This window comes from Ambystoma mexicanum, chromosome 6q, assembly GCF_040938575.1.
Source record: "Ambystoma mexicanum isolate Mex_15411 chromosome 6q, UKY_AmexF1_1, whole genome shotgun sequence".
NCBI classification, from domain to species: Eukaryota; Metazoa; Chordata; class Amphibia; order Caudata; family Ambystomatidae; genus Ambystoma; species Ambystoma mexicanum.
This window is the reverse complement of record NC_090937.1, coordinates 462,779,857-462,799,781: the sequence shown is the minus strand read 5'-3', so window position 1 is coordinate 462,799,781 and position 19,925 is coordinate 462,779,857. Positions and strand designations below refer to the sequence as shown.

Here is a 19,925-nt window from a genome sequence, read left to right as displayed (position 1 = left end):
AAGTGGCTTTAGAATATTGGTCATAAATGTTTTCTGGCATACAGCAAAAGTAATGCAGGAAACTGCTTACTTTCTCTATACTAGGCAAGCAGATCCTTGACAAGACATGTTTGCGCATCTTTGAGATGAGCAGTAAGCTGAGTGTGCACTAGGTCCATCTCTGTTCGTCTGAATGGTTGGTATACCAGGATTTGATATGCCTTCCTCTCACCCTTCAGATTGTGCTTCACTTGGTAGATCAATCCCCATTTATTAATAAAGAAGGGTCACCATCTTTGAAAGTCCCCCCTCTTCCATAGTTAAGGTGTCAGTAGAACTGCAAAGAGCAGGATCAATCCTTTGGGCAGCTGCAATCGTGGGAAATAGTGGTAGATTTGGGTCAACCACATGAGATATCAAAATAACTTGAATGGGCTGCCAGGTGGAGACACATACCTTTTCACCCTTCATGTGGGTGTCAATCTTGGTTCGCAATAAACGTACAGACCAGCTTTGTGATCTATTTCCATCTAATAGGGGCTGTAACCAAAACGGAGGAGTAGTGAACCTTCACATTTCTGGTGTAACCTCCATCTATTACCCCTGCTCTCACACTTCCAGCACGGTTAGCTTATAACCTTGAGGCCATTGTCATAAATTCACATGGGCACAGAGATTATGAAATATATATGGATGAGTTCCCCCATTAAACGGCGGCATTATTGGTCTCTCTCTGTGATACGTGAGCTATAACAGGTTGTCTTAGGAGTAGCCCTAGAGGGTAGAATTGTTCTCTGACTTTCTCACTATGTGTGTAGCGGGGTGACACACTTTACTGGGAGACAGGTGAAGGCGGGCACACAATTGGAAGCTGAACCCTTCACTTATAACCTGACCCGCTTCTTACCCGTCTCCCACCCCCCACTATCCTGGGTTCAAAGATCACCCTGGTGTACCTCACTATTACGGTTGCCAGGGTAGGGAAGATCAAGAAGGTTAAGGCAGGCAGATTCCCCAAACACCCCTACGGTGAAAACACAAGGTGAGAGTAACTGGCGCATAATAGGAAAGGCGGACAAAGGAATGCTTGTTTATGGTTCTGTTTAGTTGTTATACGTTTACTTTTCCTCTTCCAGTACGCCAGCAGGGTTCTGTGAGTTTTTGTCCAAAAAGGGGCAAAACATAAGACACTACATACAAATTACCATAAATCTTGCAGCTGCGCAACTACAAAAATGAAAACACAAAAATATAAAGAGTCCTATAAAAAGATTTTAAAAAGTGTCTTTAAAAATATATACATAGTCTATACAGTGCACTGTATTTAAAAAACCTATTTAGAATGTCTTTACTTACAAAACAACCTGGCCAGGGTTGTCTCAAAGACCTTGCTGCTGCTCTCCGGTTCTTTCTTCCTGTGCTCTTCAGTGGTGGCTCTTGTAGTAGTAGGCAGAGACAGCAGCAACAGTGTGTGGGACCCCTGAAGTCTCTGATTGGGCTGGACTGCTTGGAAACGAGCAGCCCAGCACTCAGTTACAGCGTAGGCCCCCCACACAGCTCCTCTTCACCTGGGTCACGGCTGCCAAGTGCGGCCCAGAGAGTCCAGGTGGGCCACCTAAAGTGAGTGTCCCCTTTCTTTATACTTAGTCCAATGAAGGTTAAAAACATGTTGGGCGCACCCCTGCTATGAGAAACGCCAATAATCAGGTGTGCCCCGGGGCCAGCGGTGAATATGGGGCCACAGAGGGTGGCACTGTTATGTGTTGGGTACTCCCCTGCTGGTCAGGGGAGTGCCAAATTAAGGGCCCTGGCCAGCTGCGGCAACAGGTTCCGAACAGAGTGACACCAGCTGTCTTGAAGGGTTAAGCCGTTAATCTGGTCCTCCGCTATCGCCGGCAATAGGGTTTTTTATATTTTAGACTAAAGGGACCCATGCACAAATGTCCCTTAATCTAGCCTTTTCCCCCCTGGTCCTCGGCACGGCTCTTGAAATTACAGAATACTGATCCGGCTATTTGGAATCTAGACAGGAGAGTAGCGCATGGTTCATTTATTCCCCATTCTCACTCCCCTGGTAAGGGATATGGTGCATTTTCCACCAGCAAGTAGTGTTCTCCCCTTTGGGCAACAAAGTGGGCCCAGTGCTGCATGAGTATCATAAGAGGATCATTAATTAACAATATGACTCAATCTTCCTTGAATGGGACAACTTAATTAAAATGACAGGTCTGAAGATTGCATGCAAATCCAGCTAATGAGCTCAATGACGTTGTTGACGCTCCTTTCGCATTAACTCATTGTAACCGTTAGTATAAATAAGATTATAATTAAAATCATTACATTCCCCTTTTGGGAACATAGATTCCGCTAAAATGTTATCCTGCATGTTCATTTTGCAGAGAACCTTCGGGAAAGTTAATTGGCAGTTCAGATAAATGTGAGATGCAAGTAAAAAGCATGAGGCATACCGTATGTAGAAAAAGGAATACAATTAAAATAGCAATTTGATCCTTTTTTGAAGTAAGTATTATACTAAAACATCACCCTGTATGTTCGCATTGCAGGCAACTTTTAGGCAAGTTACTTTCACTTTTGAACAACGCATATGATCCTGAGAAGCTGTCCAGAGTAATGTAAGATCTGAGTAAGAAGCCTGGTTACATTTACAACTATGAGCCATGAGCCAATTTATTGGACTAATATGGTCATAAAATGATCCTTTTGCGTTGTTTAGGCTCTATCCATCAACGAGAAAACATATGGTCTGTTATTATGGAAAATATTTGATATATGCAAACATTTTCGAGTTAAATGAATAATATAATCGCCTGGGGTTTTAAAGTTTTGTAGACGCTAGTATAGTGGTTGCTGTACATGCTTTACTGAGCTACGCACAAGCCCTCTTTGAATGAAATAAGTCGTGAGGGGTACTTTTTGATGAAGGCCTGCATGGTTACAGGCGATGAAGGGGTTGAAACCTTCATGTTGATGCAGAACATGATTGTAGTGTTTACATACATTTTTAATTTCCCTTTACTTCTCATTGTCTGTTTCCACTTAGGAAACATGTTTAGGCCTGGCACTATCCAATACATTGACAGTGGTTCCTTAGTATCCAATGAGTAACAATTTCCACACACGTCAGGTGTTTGCAACATTTGTTGATTTATTTTTCCTTCAGTAATTCACACATTGGTTGTCACTCTTGTGACCAACAGATTCTTTGCTAAAACTTCATATGTGGTACAGCATATGTGATAAACTTTTATTCCATTAGTGCCAACACGTGTTTCAACCTTTGAGGTCTTTCTCAAGGCTGCATATTAGTGACATGATTGACAGTGTGCATGGTGAGTGGTGATAGAGGAACATTCATAATTATTACATTAAAGCCCGTAATTGGTTGTCAGTATTTGACGCGAAACCATAGTTGACAAGTTCATAAACAATGTTAATAGTCCCGTGACATTTGTCAGGTGTGACATATTCACATATTAGCAATGCATTTGTGTGTATATTAGTTGGTCACATGGGTTAAATTGCTATTGCATTTTACCATTGTCAGTTAAAGTCATATTATACAATTGTTATTGTTTCATTGCATTATTAGCAAAATAAAACGGGGAAACATTTTTTGATTAGTTTGGGGATGTAAAATGAGAGAGAAAAAGAGAAAGAAATTGTTCTTTAGTTGCCTTGTTTGTTGTCTAATTAAAATGTGCGTAAGCTTATGAGGTTGGTTGAGTAAAGCTTTCCAAATGTGGGGTTAGCGTGTTCCCGGATGGTTGGAATTGAATTCCTATGTTCAGCAATGGTAGAGGGTGACACCTATGTGGAAAGAGATTGAGGTAGTAATGAATTCTTCTATCTTGGTCCTAATGCTAATAATTCCAAGGTTGGCTCGGGTTTCTTAGTGCCGCCATTAGGTGCAATTCACCAGATTTAAGAGCAAGGGGGCACACGGCCCGGTCATGCCACCGATCAGTGTAGCTGTGCTTGTGTGTTAGTTAGCTAGAGAAGTAGCGTGCCAACATAATGCAGTGGTAACCTATTATCCAATGCTCAGTACATACAGTATGAGGAGAGTCCTCCATAGTGTTAATGGGGCTCCATGGTGCGGTAACTTATCGCTCATGTGGAGAGGATCTTGTGTGCCCGACCGATGCAGTGAAACCAGCAATCAATATTAACAATGTGTGGAAGTTCCTTCATGGCGTTTTTTGCACGTTAGATTAATTGGTCCTGTGCTGAGGCAAGTGTGTTGCCCACTCCAGTTAGTACGGGTCAGTTTCAGTAAATAGTTAAGTTGTTGTGGGCGCCTCTATACTGTAGAAATAGGCCCATTATCTTGCCCAAATAGTTGAATGTAGCCCCAATGATTATGGCATAATTGCTGTGTTTCGGGGTGTCAGTCTCTTGTGCCCACGAGAATGCGTGCGACAGCTACGCCACTAGAGTGTATATGGCCAAGTTGGGAACTCCGAGACTGCCTTGTGCTTTCCCCCCCAGACGAATTCCTGAATTTTCTTTTGCAGATCTGTCAGGGTAATGCTGTACAATGGTACAGCCATCTGGGGATTAGGTTCATTTTTATGGCGGTAATCCGCCCGAACCAGGAGATTTCATGGGACTTTCACCTCTTTAGGTCGTTTTGGAGATCTTTAATTAATTGTGGGAAGTTGCTTGAGTACAAGCGGGATGGGTCATTGGTGATGTTTACCCCGAGGTATTCGATTGGTCCTTTCGCCCAAGGGATCGGCATTAGGGGGCTGAGGGTGGCTCTTTCCTGTTTAGATAGATTGATTGCTAGGGCTGAGAATCTGTCCAGGTTTACTCTGAACCCTGAAAGGTCCCCAAACTCTTTGATCTCATCCCACAGGGCCCCCAGCGACGAAGTTAGGTTGGACTCTGTTATTAGCAAGTCATCCGCATATAGCGCAATTTTATATTCGTAGCCTCCCACGGATATCCCTCTTATCCTAGTGTTTTGTCTAATTCTTGCTGCGAAGGGCTCCATGGATAGAGCGAAAATCAAGGGTGAGAGTGGGCATCCCTGCCTGGTGCCCCTGGAAATATGTATTGCTCCGGACCTAGTGCTATTTACCCGCAGTTGTGTGGTGGGAGTTTGATAGTTGGCCATTACCCAGGTTATGAAATTTGGGCAGAATCCAAAGTGCTTGAGGACAGCCCGAATGTACCCCCAGTCCACCAAATTGAAAGCTTTATGGGCGTCTAAGGATATGACCGCCATTCCCACCTCCAGTTTGTGGGCGCTTTCAATGATATTTATCGTTCTCCTGATGTTATCGTGGGGCCCTCTCCCCGGAATGAATCCCGTTTGATCGCAGTCAATCAGGTTTGGCAGAATTGCCCCCAGCTTGCCGGACAGAACCTTGGCGAAGATCTTGTCATCATTATTCAAGAGTGCTATGGGGCAGTAGGAGGTGGCCAATTCGGGGTCTTTTACGGGTTTATGTAGCAGGACTGTGAGCGACTCTGCCATTGAGCCAGTGACCGACTTTGAGGACAGGAAGGAGTTAAATAGGGCCGCCATCTGGGGTGCTAAAATTCTGGAATACTTTTTATAGAAGCTAGCGGATAGGCCTTCTGGGCCCGGAGCGGTGGATTTGAGAGATTTAATGGCTTCAGTGATTTCTTCGGTAGTGATGGGCGATTCCAGGGACTCCAGCTGGGATGTACTTTGGGGGGGTATAGCACGCAAATATTCTGGCAGGTTATCTAATACTGTGGATTTCCCCGACATTATGGCCTTGTGGTGCCTCACCAGTTCGCTAATTTTATCCATCTCAGAATAACGTGTTTTCCCATCTTCTCCCACTAGTTTGAGGATATTGTTTCGGCTGCAGATCTTTTTCAACTTTTGCGCTAGCATTTTGTTTGCCTTATTCCCTTTACTATAGTAGAACTGTCTTGTGAAGGCCAGGGATTTTGCGGTTTGGTCGGCGCATTGCATTTCAAGTGCTATTTTGGCCTTCCTCAGAGCTCTCCGTTTTCCTAGAGCTGTGTGACTTCATTTCAGCCTCTAGTTGGTTTACCTTGTTCTCCAGTTTGGCTGCCGCGATATTCGAGATTCTTCCCTGTTCCACTCCGGCAATAATTAGGGAGCCTCTGACGACTGCTTTCATCGCGTCCCAGATGATGTTGATGGGAGAGTGTTCCGTTGTGTTCTCCTCGAAGTAGTTGGATATCGTTTCCTCCACTTCCGATCTGATACATTCATCTAATAGTAAGGAGTCATTCAGTTTCCAGTGTCTCTGAACAGGGTGCTTTTGGCCCGATATTACTAGGTTTGCAGAAACTGGGGCGTGATCATATATCATGCATGTGTGAATTTCTGCCTTGTTTAGGCAAGGGAACAGGACCCCGAAATTAGCATGAGGTCTATCCTTGAGAATCCTTTATGTACACAGGAGTGATGGGTATAGTCTCTCGAGGTTCCACTGAATAGTCTCCAGGCATCAAAAGATTCTGTCTCTATGAGTAGCTTGGCTAGGGATAGAGCTTGCACGAAGTCTGCTTTTGTGGGGGGCAGAGTTTTGTCCACTTGGGTGTTTGGCATGGAGTTGACATCCCCGCCCATGAACAAGTGCCCTTCTCGGAAGGCCAAGATGGTCGGAATTAGGTCAGAGATAAAGTTGGCTTGGGCTGTTCTGGGGCCGCAGATTGAAACTATAGTGATGGGGAGCTCCTCGAATAGGCCCTTGAGCAGGAGGAAGCGACCATCCGGATCTCTTCTTATTGTGATTTTGGATAGCGGGACCTTATCACTTAGTAGTATTGCAACCCCTCTTTTTTCTTTCCCGATGTGGCGAAATAAGCTCTTTTGTACCTGTTGAATCTCACTCGGCGTTCGTCTTCTTGCAGCAAGTGAGTTTCCTGGAGGAGAACGATGTCTCCGGATAATTGCGACAGTCTATGTCCGACTGATCTTCGCTTCCTTGGCGAGTTCAGGCCTTGGACGTTCCATGAGAGAATTATTACCTCGCTTGTATCGGCCATCACCTCTCTTTTCTGTGTTAGCTGTGTTCCGTCCTATGTCCCCCGCTGGGAGCTGTGCTATTCAGAGCGGTTTGAGATTGCGGTGTTGGCATAGTTTAGAAGTTGCTGTTGTTGTAACATGTTTGTAGTATTGATCGGGAGGCCGGATCTTGGGTGTTCCGGTACTCCGAGCCTTGGATTAGTCCTTCCTTAACCCATTCCCCCCTGCCTCCCTTGCCCGATTTGAACTCGTAGGAGAAACATCATCCTACTGCCACTGGGAAAACTGGTGGCACCAATGCACTGGAAGGTGGCCAACTGGGCTGCCAAACTGAGGTCACTTGGAGCGCGGACGTTGCTCCCGGACTGTTAGAGTAGTCGTAGGCCACTTCCGATAATGATTCGTTCCGAACTGGTGGATTCTCACCGCCTTTGGTTCATTGAGTCGAGAAGAATAATTGTCATGTCCGAGGGATCCTTGATTCTCTGGTGAAGTTAATGAATGGTCATCCCGGGTTGGAGTCCTTCTTGGGGGGGACCACGGAGTCTGCGCCTCCTTCTGGCTTTTGACCAGGCTCCGTCCCGGATTTTCTGGGGGGTGCGCGGTTTGATTCTTCGGATTCCGATTGACCCTCTGTTCTCCTGACACCCATGAATTTGTCCGCCTCTTTCATTGAGTGGATTTGTTTCTGGGCCCCTTCCCATGTGAATCTGACCGAGGTTGGGAATCCCCAGTGGTATGGGACCTTCTTTTCGCGTAGCCAGACTGTGAATGAGCGCATCGCTTTTCGTTTTTGGAGAGTGGAGTTTGCTAGGTCTTCGTAGAGTGAGATTATAGATCCCTGGAAGGTGATTTGGCGCATTTGCCTCACCTCGCGCATGATTTCCTCCTTCATTTGGAAAAAGTGGATTCTCACCAGGACGTCTGGTGGGAGTGTAGATGCCTGTCTAGGGATTGTTCTGTGCACCCGATCCAATGCCAGGGGCGATTCATCCGGGAGGGTGATTATGAACCTGAGCAGATCCGAGACGTAACTTTTGAAGTCTGCATCTGGGATGTAGGCTGGAATCCCTCGTAGGCAGATATTGTTCATTCGGGACCATTTCTCTGCATCCTCCTGCTTTGTTTCCAGGAGAACGCATCTCGCTTCTAGGGCAGCAATTCTATCCCTGTCCTGCTCCTCTTCAAATCTTTGGTCACAGACCTCGGATTTGAGTTCGGCTGTTCGGCGCTCTATCTCCACCACTCTTTTGTCCAGAGAGTTGATTTTTTTCGTGACCTTTTCCGTGCTTTTTTGGATTTCTTTGGTTAGTGTCGATAGTGGCTCTTGGAGATCGGCCTTTGTGATAGGCTGAGAGCTGATAGAGCTGTGGTGGACGTTGAGCTGTTGGTGGGGTCCTCTGACGGGTCCCCCTTTTTGGATTTTTTGATAGACGAGTTCGACATTAGGGTAGCGATGTCCGTTTGCTTGGATGCCTTCCCGCTTTTTGACATTTTGCCTCTGTTAGGTGAACCCAGACGCGCTTTCTGTGGAGTGTACTTGGCTCCCCTCCGCAAATGACGGACTCAGGGGTCGGCACTTGTTTCCCCACCCTCCCGGGATCCAGATTCTGCCTCGGATTTTCAGATGAGGGGAGTTGTGAGTGCGCAACCACTTGGTGGGCCGTTGGTTGGCTGCGGAGTTGGGCTTCAGTAGGGTCCGGTGGGCACTTTGATGGGTGCGGATTAGAAGTGACGAGGCCGCTTGCAGGAGGGTGAGGGTTGAGGACACCAATGGGTCTGGGTGAGTGTCCTTATTGGGGTCACTTGAGGATGGAACCAGGGGCTAAAGTCGGTAGGGGGACCAGGAGCCAGGCAGGCCTCAGATGGGCCCCCCCCCCGCAACCCCAACTCCTCACCTACTTTGATTCAGAGCGCTGTATCTTCAAGGGCTGGGCTGTTGATCTGCCCCGAAGGTAACCACTCGTGCAGGCTGGTAGGTCTGGTGCTGCTGGAGGGGCCGGAGACCTGGATGCCCTCCCCCCCCCGTGGGGTTCGCTCCGCTGGCTTGATGGGCAGCTGGATGCTGTCTGAGGTGGGCCCAGCCAACTGGATGCTATGCCTGTTCTCCGCCCCAGGGATTATCCTCCGGATCCCCCGCTGATGCGGCTGGGCCTTATGGGTGGAGCGCAGGGCCCCGCTTCAATGCAGCACCAGCCCTCCGGGGCGTTGGGCGGGCTGCAGCAGCTGGTGGATCAGCCCTGGGGAGATCCGGGCAGGCACTCACTAGTTGTCTCCGCCTCTGCTTCGGGCCCCACATAGGAGTCAGGCGCAGCCCCCTGGCTGTCGGAGCTGCAGGGAGCCGAGGGTGGTTGCGCTTCAGGTCAGCGCCGTTGGAGGGGGAACATGCGGGTGCTGGGCGGGTGGAAGGGAGTGGGAGGCACCAGGATAGTGGGTCTTGACCAGCAGAGTATCTGGCTCAGTATCTGCCCCGGGGGGAACCACTCTAGCAGGCCGGTGGGTCTGGTGTTGCTGGAAGGGCCGGAGACCTGGATGGCCCACCGGCTGGGGTTCGCTCTGCCGGCTTGCTGGGCAGCTGTCTGAGGTGGGCCCGGCTGCCTGGTTGCTATGCCTGTTTGGCGGATCTCCGCCCCCTGTGATTGTCCTCCGGATCCCCTGCTGATGCGGCTAGGCCTTATGGGTGGAGCGCAGGGCCCCGCTTCAGTGCCGCGCCAGCCCTGCGGGGCGTTGGGTGGGCTGCAGCAGCTGGTGGATCGGCTCTGGGGAGAACAGGGCAGGCACCCCCGAGTTGTCTCCGCTTCCGCTTCGGGCCCCACACGGGGGTTGTCCGAGCTGTGGGGAGCCGCGGGTGAATGCGCCTCAGGTCAGCGCCATTGGAGGGGGAACATGCGGGTGCTGGGCAGGTGGAAGGGAGTCGGAGGCTCCAGGGTAGTGTGTCTTGACCAGCGGAGCATCGCTGTGTGCTGGGACTCCTCCTGCATTAGCCACGGGACTGAGCCGGGAGGGATGCCGGTGCCGGGCGATATGGTCCCGGATAAAGGCTCACTTGTCGGGGTGCTGGGGTGGCCTGCGGCAGTGCGGGCGAGCAGGCTGAAGTCGTTTGGCAGCTTAACATGCCTGCTCCTCCCCCTCATGGATGTTCTTCAAGCCTTGGGGTTGCGGTGGCCATTTTGTTGCTGAGTGGGTCCCGTTGTGGAAACGGTCCAAATCATGATGGATCTGCATCGGAGCTGGGACCCACACGAGTGATCGCTGCAGCAGGGTTTCCCCCAAAAAATACTTCAGTTGCGGGCTCCTATAACTGACAATGGTAAAATGCAATGGCAATTTAACCCATGTGACCAACTAATATACACACAAATGCATTGCTAATATGAGAATATGTCACACCTGACAAATGTCACAGGACTATTAACATTTTTTATGAACTTGTCAACTATGGTCTCGCCGTCAAATACTGACAACCAATTACGGGCTTTAATGTAATAATTATGAATGTTCCTCTATCACCACTCACCATGCACACTGTCACTCATGTCACTAATATGGAGCCTTGAGAAAGACCTGAAAGGTTGAAACACGTGTCGGCGCTAATGGAATAAAAGTATATCACATATGCTGTACCACATATGAAATTTTAGCAAAGAATCTGTTGGTCACAAAGAGTGACAACCAATGTGTGAATTACTGAAGGAAAAATAAATCAACAAATGGTGCAAACACCTAAAGTGTGTGGAAACTGATACTCATTGGATACTAAGGAACCACTGTCCAGCGCCTAATTTCAAGATCTTGGATCTCAGTAACCCAGAACAACCCTTGAAAACATTGGGACCTTAGGAGCTTGTTCCCTCTGAGATCCACCTGACAGGCAGCAGGCAACGTAAAGAAGATAGCAACGCACACACTAGCGCAAGACCTACAGTCCTAACAAGCTCTCAAACCACTTTAACTATCCAATACATCCCCTTCCTATTCCCATTAATGCCAGTCAATGAGGAAACATTTCTTATTATTTTACACTTACAGTGAATATCTGTGTATGCTACTCTTAATAAATGAGTAATTCTTTGGAACACCAGGCACTTTTTAAAAACATCTGCATGATCGATTTGTATATATCTGGCTCTGATGTGCAGATGAGGGAGCTTAGCTAGAAGATTTATAGGAGGCAGATCACCTCCTGTATTAAGCAATTCATTCTACAATGGTTTTGGGATGGTTTTAACCAGTCAGGTGATGTCCCTATTCCCTGTAGATAGGATAGTAACTTGTGGGCGAAAATAATGGACACCTATGGCACTATTGCCAATCCAGTCTTTTACACAGTTGGACTATTGATATATTTAAAAAGTTCTAGCTATTGGTTATTTACTGATACTGTTTCAGTATGCTAAAACCTTCAGGTATCAAAACAAAATACTGATTTAAAAAAACAATGATCGAGGAGAGACATTGTCATGAGATGATGCTTTCCACAATGTCATCAGGGGTCAATGAGCATGTGATGCTACTACCACCGCCCTTATGATTTCGATGAAATGACATCACAGCATGTAATCCAAATAATATGCGAACAATAATCCGCGTTTCAAACATTAACTTTATCCTGGAGGATGCTGATATTTCAATCAACTGAAAATCAGGTGCTGCAAAATAACTTCATTTGCTTTACTGAAAGGTTTTAAATCTAGAACATAAACATTTTGTTCAGCTAAAGGGCTCACACTTACCTTATCAGCACACCGCTTCTCTGCCTCTTTCTTTACCTTTTCCGAAGGAATAGGCTTGCCAATGCTAATGGCTGGGGGAAGGAGAGGGGAAACTTTTGGTTCCGTTTTAATAGTGATTCCTTTGCTAATTGATATCTTGATGGGCTCCACATCCTAGAAATCAAAAATATAAGAAAAACATTAAATGTGTTACAGTCTAGAAATTAGGGAAGGTTCAGTTTTGGGAATAACACACAGTGAGATGTTGAAAATGTGAGCAAGCGAGTAACTTAGCCTACAGCAATTCATTGGGTACAGATGAGGCTACATATTGCTTTGTGTGAGATCTATAGGTACCGATTGGCATAATATATTACTATTTGATTATTCATATAGTCTCCCATCATTTTAATATAGCCTGCAACTCAACACCGGGATGGTGTGTACAAAGAAGTTACATCAAATGTTGATCCTGAAGGATCACTTCAGAACACCCGACATTATCCCTCAAAATAGATATCACACAGAAATGCATTGAGAATCTGTGTACAAAAGTTCCAAGTGGCTGAATTGCAACAGAAATACACACTTAATCGAAACCCTCATAAACTGGTCCACAAACTCTTACATGCACTACCTGGTTAATAGGGTGTAAGCAGATGCATCATCTCTTATGCTTGTTCTATTGTTATTCAGCACATAATAGAATGTTATTAAAGCTTCATTCTGACATCACTGCTTACAGTAGATTCTCTAAAGTTACAGTTTCACTTTCAGCTAATAACATTGGCCTTTTAATATACTGCTTAGTTTATTATTAGTATGTTATATATTTCTCTGTGGAATACACTTCTGGGACTAATGTGCATCATTCGAGATAAGCCAGGAGAGCTGTCGAGAGAGCAGTGCTGTGAGAAACACCAGAGGTGACCATTTGGACTGAGGTTTTGAACAGGTAATCGTAAAAAATTACAACCATGTGCAAGAAGGAAGATGGATGGTGATCCTTAACTTCATTTGGGCAGGAGCCTTCCAGAAGGATCCAGGTCATGTGATTAGTGCAGCAGAGACATCGGCTTGGACAAATGACTTGTGCACCTTCCAGAATTAACTGAACAGAGAAAGGGGGCGGGCTTCTCTTGGGGACTGGACAGTGAATTTCTTTTCTTGAAGGATACTCGATAGGTTTCAGTTCCGGTCATGGGGTTGTGACCTATAACAGGTGGCAATCTGATGGGTGCTTGCAGAGTTATTCTGGTAGTGCGAACATGTAGCTCTGTATATTTTGTTGCAAGACAAAGCTGTCTCTGATGACCAAAATGAATGTGTGAGCTTTGCTTCTCCGACAACCGCAATGCGTAATGACCAACCAACCACGAGTATTGCCAGATTAGAAAAATAAATCGCTGCAGCAGGCTTACTCTTTTTCAGGTGAAGAAAATAGCCCTCAGGACATCATGCTTGTGATCCCTTGCCATAACAGCAGAACAAAGTCTGGAGCCTAGGAAAAAGGCTAGAATAGTCACTAAGCATGTGGGTTAAAGGTACATAGCTCCAATCTGCACTTTAAAACACTGTCCAATTGGAAGACAGTATATTGACTTTCCCTGCAGAATTAACTTTCAAGAAGAGTGCTGCCACCAGACCCTGAAATCAGTCATGTTGTTAAGTAGCCTCAAAAGTGCAAAGGAGATTTAATCTCGGTTGCTTTTATCAGCACATTACAGGTTGTTTGAAACAAGTCAACACATTTTTTTCCTAGCTAAGCGCCATTCCAAGGCATAATATCTATTCGGTTGCCAACATAATATTCATAAATTTGAGATGGTGAAATCTGTATAAGAAATTAAAGAGTAAAGGAGAGAGAGAAGAAGGGATACCCAAGCACGAACAGGAAGTTGGATACAACCATTATGCACTACGAACTAATTCTCAAATATATGTGCGTATTATGTAACACGTTTTCTTTCACAAACACTTACAATAAAAACTTTACTGGCTTGAGAGAACAAAGAAAGGATAATACATTTGCATCTGTTAAGAGAAACCAATTAAATACATTTTCAGAATCGCACACACGTCTTTTTGCTCCTTAATTTCTTAAACAGATTTCACTATATTAAATGATTATCTATGTTTGCAAAAGTATCAAACAATAATCCTTGAAAAAGTACCTGCAAGTGCGATACACGTCTGCTAGTTTTCCGAAAAAATATGATGCGCTAATAAAAGTATATAAGATACAAACCGCTATCTGCTTTGCCAGGGGATCCTGTGAACCATCCGACGGTCCTGCTTACAAAAACGAAGTTCCAGGGGCCTACAACACCCAGGGCTCTGCCTGCAAGTGTGGAAGCCATCTGTAGCACTGTGACTGGCTCCCAGAGGAACTTATGACACGTTGCCTCCCTTATTCGGCCGCTCTTGAGCATCCAGCCCACACGTTTACATCCAAGGGTCAAGAGCAGCAAAGATCAGCTCCCTGTCTCAACCGGTTAGTGCTGGAAAGGGTATAGGGCCAGAACCCCTGCTCAAACTAGGTGTGATGAATCCAGTGGAGTCAACACTGGGTCCCAGGCGGTGACCACCTCCCATGTGGGCAGGGAACAGCAACCGCTTCCCTGGGAAGAGGCAGCTGCGGGGGAAAGGACTCCATCGGATGAGACACAGTATCCCCCCTTTCCGATGACGAAGGACAACTGATGACTGAAATCCTAATGGCCTATTGTCATCCTGTTCAGGTCCCCTCCTTACACCTGACTCATACATCTGCAGCACATACACAATACCATCGATTGACTAACTCCCAGAAGCCCTCAGGTACTGAGACGAGGAGGATGATTGAGGAGTTTATGCAAGGTAACAGGAAGTCAAATGATCAACTACAGACTCGTTGTTTTCTCTTAATTGATGTGGCCGAGACATTTAATGGTGGAAAGTGCACTAGGGATAGTGACAGTAGCAGCAGCAGCCATACGGAAGAAGGACAACTCCAAACGAGGGCTCATGCACACGAGTGCACACAAACGCATACGGAGACCGATGGGATGACGAGCCGAAGAGGCTGTGGAGACCTGAAAAGCAAGCCAGAGGCTCTTGGGCATCAGGCCACTCGTGACACCTGCATCCGTTGGTCCGAAGCAGAAGAGGAAGCCTGTGTGCCACTGCTGAGCCGCCTTGAGTGCTGGAGACATGCCCATTCACTTCTGAGTGGAACGCTCAGCCGATTCAACCAGACCTTTGTGAGTTCAAGCAGGTCTAAAGGAACGGTTATTTAAAGTACTACCTTCATATTATTTTCTCTAAAGAAACCAGGGGAAGGAAAAGATCCCCTAATCCAAGAATCTTCTATTTTAGGGGACATTTAGTTGTAGATCATTTTTGGTTTTGAATTTTTTTTTTGCCATTGTGAGAAACCAGAAGGTGTCTCACCCGCTAGTCCCTGGGGATTTCTCTCTCAGGTGGCCAGGGCACGGCCATCGCCTTTGGATCCAGACCCTGTGGGTAGACCAGTGCGGCAATATCACCTGGGCGAGGGGTCTTCGGGAAGCAGGGGTGAGGTAACCGAGGGTGAGACGCGGTATTCGCCCCTTTTTTGTTCATATGACCCATGCTATTTTTTAGGATTTTCTGAAGTCCCAACTCCCCCTCCTCCCCTTTTTACACAAATACTGGGCCGAGGAAGAGGGTGAGATAGTAAGCAGACTAACTCCCTCACATCATACTGGACAAGTCCCGTTAATCGGGTCAGGAAAAGTCAGGCACTTTACTCTAAGTGCATACACCTAATACCAATTAGCTCGCCTCACACGGATAAAAGGCAACACCTAAAGACGCACGGTGAGCAAGGCAGAACACGAGTACGAGCAGAACTTCCAGGACAAAGGTACACCTACTGGAGTAGAGCAATGGACCAAGGGACGAGAGCAGCGTTTCGAAAACCCCAGGAGTTCGCTACTGGAGGTGGTTGCCTCCCACAAAGTGGTTCCGCGATGGTCTATGAAGAAAGCCACACACATTCGAAAGTCTTTGCCCTCCGAAAGTGCCTTTTCTCAGCCTGACAGAGGGGGGCTTTTGTGAACTTTGGGTTGAAGTACTATTATGAAACTCAAGAAAAGGGACTTTAAAGTAGAAGGCCAGGAGGGCCTCAGTCCACGTTTTGGAATGGTTTATAGTGTTCGAAACCGATCCAGAGTGTGCCATCCTGCCTACAGGGACATCCTTACTCTGTGAGATCTAATGTGGGGAGCAGAGCTGGTTGAACCACATTTATTCTTTGGAATACTGATTTTTCCTTTGCATACATTTCTCCTTTTTATACTTTTTGTACAAGAGATAGGGCAGGCATTAGGTTTTGTTAGCATGGGCCATTTTGATTTGAAGTACTCCACTAGGACTGTTTTGTTTATCGTTTGATGGTAGAGACTACTCCCATCTTAGTTATAGGGTAAAGTAGGAGTTTCTCCAGCCCCAACATTTTCAATAAAGGTTTAACCAATTGTTCCATTGTGTCAATGTCAAGCCGGTCAAGTGGCACAGCGAGTAGAGCGCTCGCTTTGACACCCGTGCAGAGCCTGCTAACGCAGGTTCGAATCCCGGCAGGGCCAAACTCAGCCTTTCATCCTTCCGAGGTCGATAAATGAGCACCACACACCGTGGGTAATAATAAGCAGCGCTCAGATACCTGAGGGTTCGTAGCACTATATAAATGCCAAATTATTATTATTATTATTATTACTTGTGATACCATGCCCCCCCACACCATCCAACAAACCAATCACTTTACCTTGCACCCCCTATCATTTTGTTTGTAGTGTGAGCGTTAGGATAGGGTGTTTTGGACACAAAGACAGATTATCAGTTACGGACCTTACCGACATGGACAAACCCTTAGTTTACTTTGAGTTGGGGAATTTTCTCTTTAGAAATAGGGCTAGAAGGCATTCACCCAACTGCCTCCTTGATTTAATAAAAGTCTTTGTTGAATTATGGAACCCTGGTGCCCGCCTCTCATGGCGACGCCTCACAAAGGGCTTCACCAAACTCACTGTTTACCAGAGTTCTGCTTCCACACATGGAGATTCTTCAGCCCATTGACTATCCATTCACTGATGAGCTTCAGTTAAATCACTGGACCAAGGAACATTGCTGTTTTGGGTCTGTTAACGGTCATTTGTTTACCTATAGCCCCATTATAGGCCAACTCAGAACTTGCACCTGGTTCTTTTCAGCTAGCTATCCACACATTTGCTTTCCCCTCACTCATCTACCACCCTCCTCTCTCGGGATGCATCCTTTCTTCATTGTATTCACTTTCCAATTTTTTGTACCCTTCCTCCATGCATCCTAGTTTCACTCCATTCCTCCCTTCTACTTCCTCTTCTCTTTTCCTTCTATCAAAGCCCTCAACCTCAACTTGGTGTAACTTCTGCATCAGCCTCCGGCGTCCCCATCTTTCTCCCACAATCCCCTCCCACCCGCACCCCTCAAGTAGACACTCCCAAGATCTCAAACCACATCTATTCCTCTTGCCTACTACACAACACCTGCTCCTCTCCCACGGCCCCCTCCCAATCTCCTATCACTCTTTCACTTGGCCTCTGGAATATACAATCCCTATGCAACAAGTCTTCCTACATCACTGACCACTTCAAATCTCATAATCTCATCACCCTTAACTTTCACTTCTTGCATCACAGAAACCTGGATGTTCCCTTACAACTCTGCCTCACTAGCAGGTCTGCACACAGACTCTGCTACCTTTTCACACTCTCCTGAAACCTAGTGGGAAGGGTGAAGATGTGTGATTCCTTATCATTCAGGCCCCCAACATTACCTCTCAAACCCTCTTTGACAAACTCTTCCTCTTTTGAATATGCCACTATTCAACTCCTTCCCTCCTTTCACTGTTCTGGCTCTTCATCAACTCCCTCGTCCTCTTAACTACTTCTTTCCTCATCTGGCCCTTTTTAAACACATTTTGTATTGGATTTAAATAATCAAACACAGACACCACATTAAGAGGGTTCAGCAGGTGGACACAACACAAAAGGAAACATAATTAAAACTTCTTCTAAAAAGTAACCCCCTAGCCCTCTTACCCCCAACCTGCATTCCTCCCGCCCCCAGCAGTATACTCCCCACAACTAGTACATTCAGGGCCTTCCAATACTCAATGTCATGAGGTCAGAAATTAATCGGAAAATTGTGACCACAGACAGTACGCTTGGTCTCCATAGCGAGCCGTGATAAAATCCCCATAATTGCATCAAAAATTAAAGAAATGACCAAGTGTCCATGGGTGGGCCCTTGACGCTGTGCCTGTATAAAAGAGCGGCCTCAGACCAACCCTTCATCGTGATACTGCGCAGACCCAACCTTCATTAGAAGAGGTATTCCCATAAGAAACAAAAAGAAAGAACAACCAACAAGAAAAAAGAAAGAACAACCAACAACAGGTGTCTACATCATACTACAGAACATTGTCAATCAAGCGAGTGATGAAGAAAAATTAACATGAGTATCAGATGTAAAATCTCAGCCGACAGGATCCTGGCTGAGCCCACATGCATGGCTGCACTTCCACTTAGACCATGGGCACCTCACTGCTGCTACTATAGCTCCTGGAGGTCATTGCGCTATCCATGACATACACCCCCCTATGCCTATGACACTCACACAGCAGGCACTCTCAAAGGGTATGCATATCAGAAGGGGGGGTGGAGGGGACATCGCATGCACTAGTTCGTCCCAAGCAGCTACACCTGTGCAAACATCTCTCAGACCGCTATATACTGCTCTATGCTATGCAGCGGATTCAGCCATTGCCCAGAGCTCCAAGTCAGCCGACCAAACTTCAATTCTAGGCCCCTCAGATGACATCCAGACCATTGCGATTCTCCGTCTAGCAAATACACAAATTAGGTCTTTGATCCTGGCGAGATGTACAGTGTTTTTCTTCCCCCTTGTGTATAATCCCAACAATTAAGCTTCTGGGGGCGATGTGTGCATCTGAATACCTCCCCTGACCACCTTGTCCGCTATCAGCTGCCAGAACCTTCCAATAGCTGGACAGGTCCAGAAACTCAGCAACGTTACGTGCACACCTTGGATAAGTTTACATTTGGAGTTCCTGGAGACCTTTTTGGTGTATAATAATGCTCTTCACCATTCAACATCTGTAAATGTCCTCCCATTTCGAACTTGCAGCCAGAGCAGGTTCGCTATAAAATCTCGAAACTGTATGGTCCCTGCCCCCTCCGCCACATCATACATAGTGTCTAGTCCCTGGTCATTCACAATACCTTCCAGGAAGTCAGGCTACCCCACCCCATCTTCCTCACTAGGGCTAGATATGTCAGGAATTGGCCAATGTAACTATCCCGTTACACTCAAACTGCCTTCTGATCCATTTAACATTTAATTTAATTTAACTCTCTCCCCCCCCCTCTCCCCCCCCCTCTCCCCCCCCCCTCTCCCCCCCCCTCTCCCCCCTCTTCCCCCCCCCCCCCCCTTTGGGGGCCTTCAGTATTTCTCTCCTTAGTCCACCCATCTTGCAAATAGCTTCCCCTCTCACCACTGCCATACAAGCGTCCCATAAGGTACTTACTTATTCTATGCTTCCTGTGTTGGTTTAAAAATAAAAACCTCTAGCTTATTGTTAATCCCTGAATGTGCTGTCATGTAAGACTTCAGCCCCAAGGCGCAAGATGGGAATCGGAGGTCTGGCCAAAGGCCTCTGCCAATCACTATCAGGGGATCATGATCAGAGAGGACCCAAGCTTTGTATTCGATGGCTGTGAATTGCCCCAACATGTCACCCCAGGTGAAAATATAATCAATGCAGGTGTATACCCTGTATGGTGCCGCGTAGTGTGAATAGCCTCTGGTGCTGCCATGCAATCCTCTCCAACTGTCTACCAAGTCTACAGCAGGGCGCTCAGGGCTGTGGCCGGGGGAGCTGGTTTCTGGTATTTTACAGTTGAAATCTCCACCCACCCCAAAATCCCTCCTTGTACGCGGTCACTCTGGAATAAAGAGAATGAAAAATTGCTGCACGTTGTTTTTGGGGGTGTGAAAGAACAAGGATAAGCAGGTTTACTGGGAACCGGTTGGGATAACAACGATGGGGGATGTGTGGCAGGAGGGTAGGATATTGGAATTGGGGGAACAGGTGGAACTAATGGGGTTGCATGGTGGGCAGTATATCACGTGTCATGGGTTGGTGCAACAAA

The 19,925-nt window shown here is 46.6% G+C and overlaps 1 protein-coding gene across 2 annotated transcripts in view; it reads right to left on the bottom strand.

The window, feature by feature from the left end:
- The window catches only part of INTS12 (integrator complex subunit 12), a 698,746-nt gene that overhangs the window by 442,015 nt on the left and 236,806 nt on the right, over window positions 1-19,925 (bottom strand). For both annotated transcript variants that reach the window (XM_069630951.1, XM_069630952.1), the window contains exon 3: window positions 11,713-11,865. In XM_069630951.1, coding sequence (XP_069487052.1) covers window positions 11,713-11,865 — 153 coding nt within the window. The remainder of the gene's footprint in view (window positions 1-11,712; window positions 11,866-19,925) is intronic.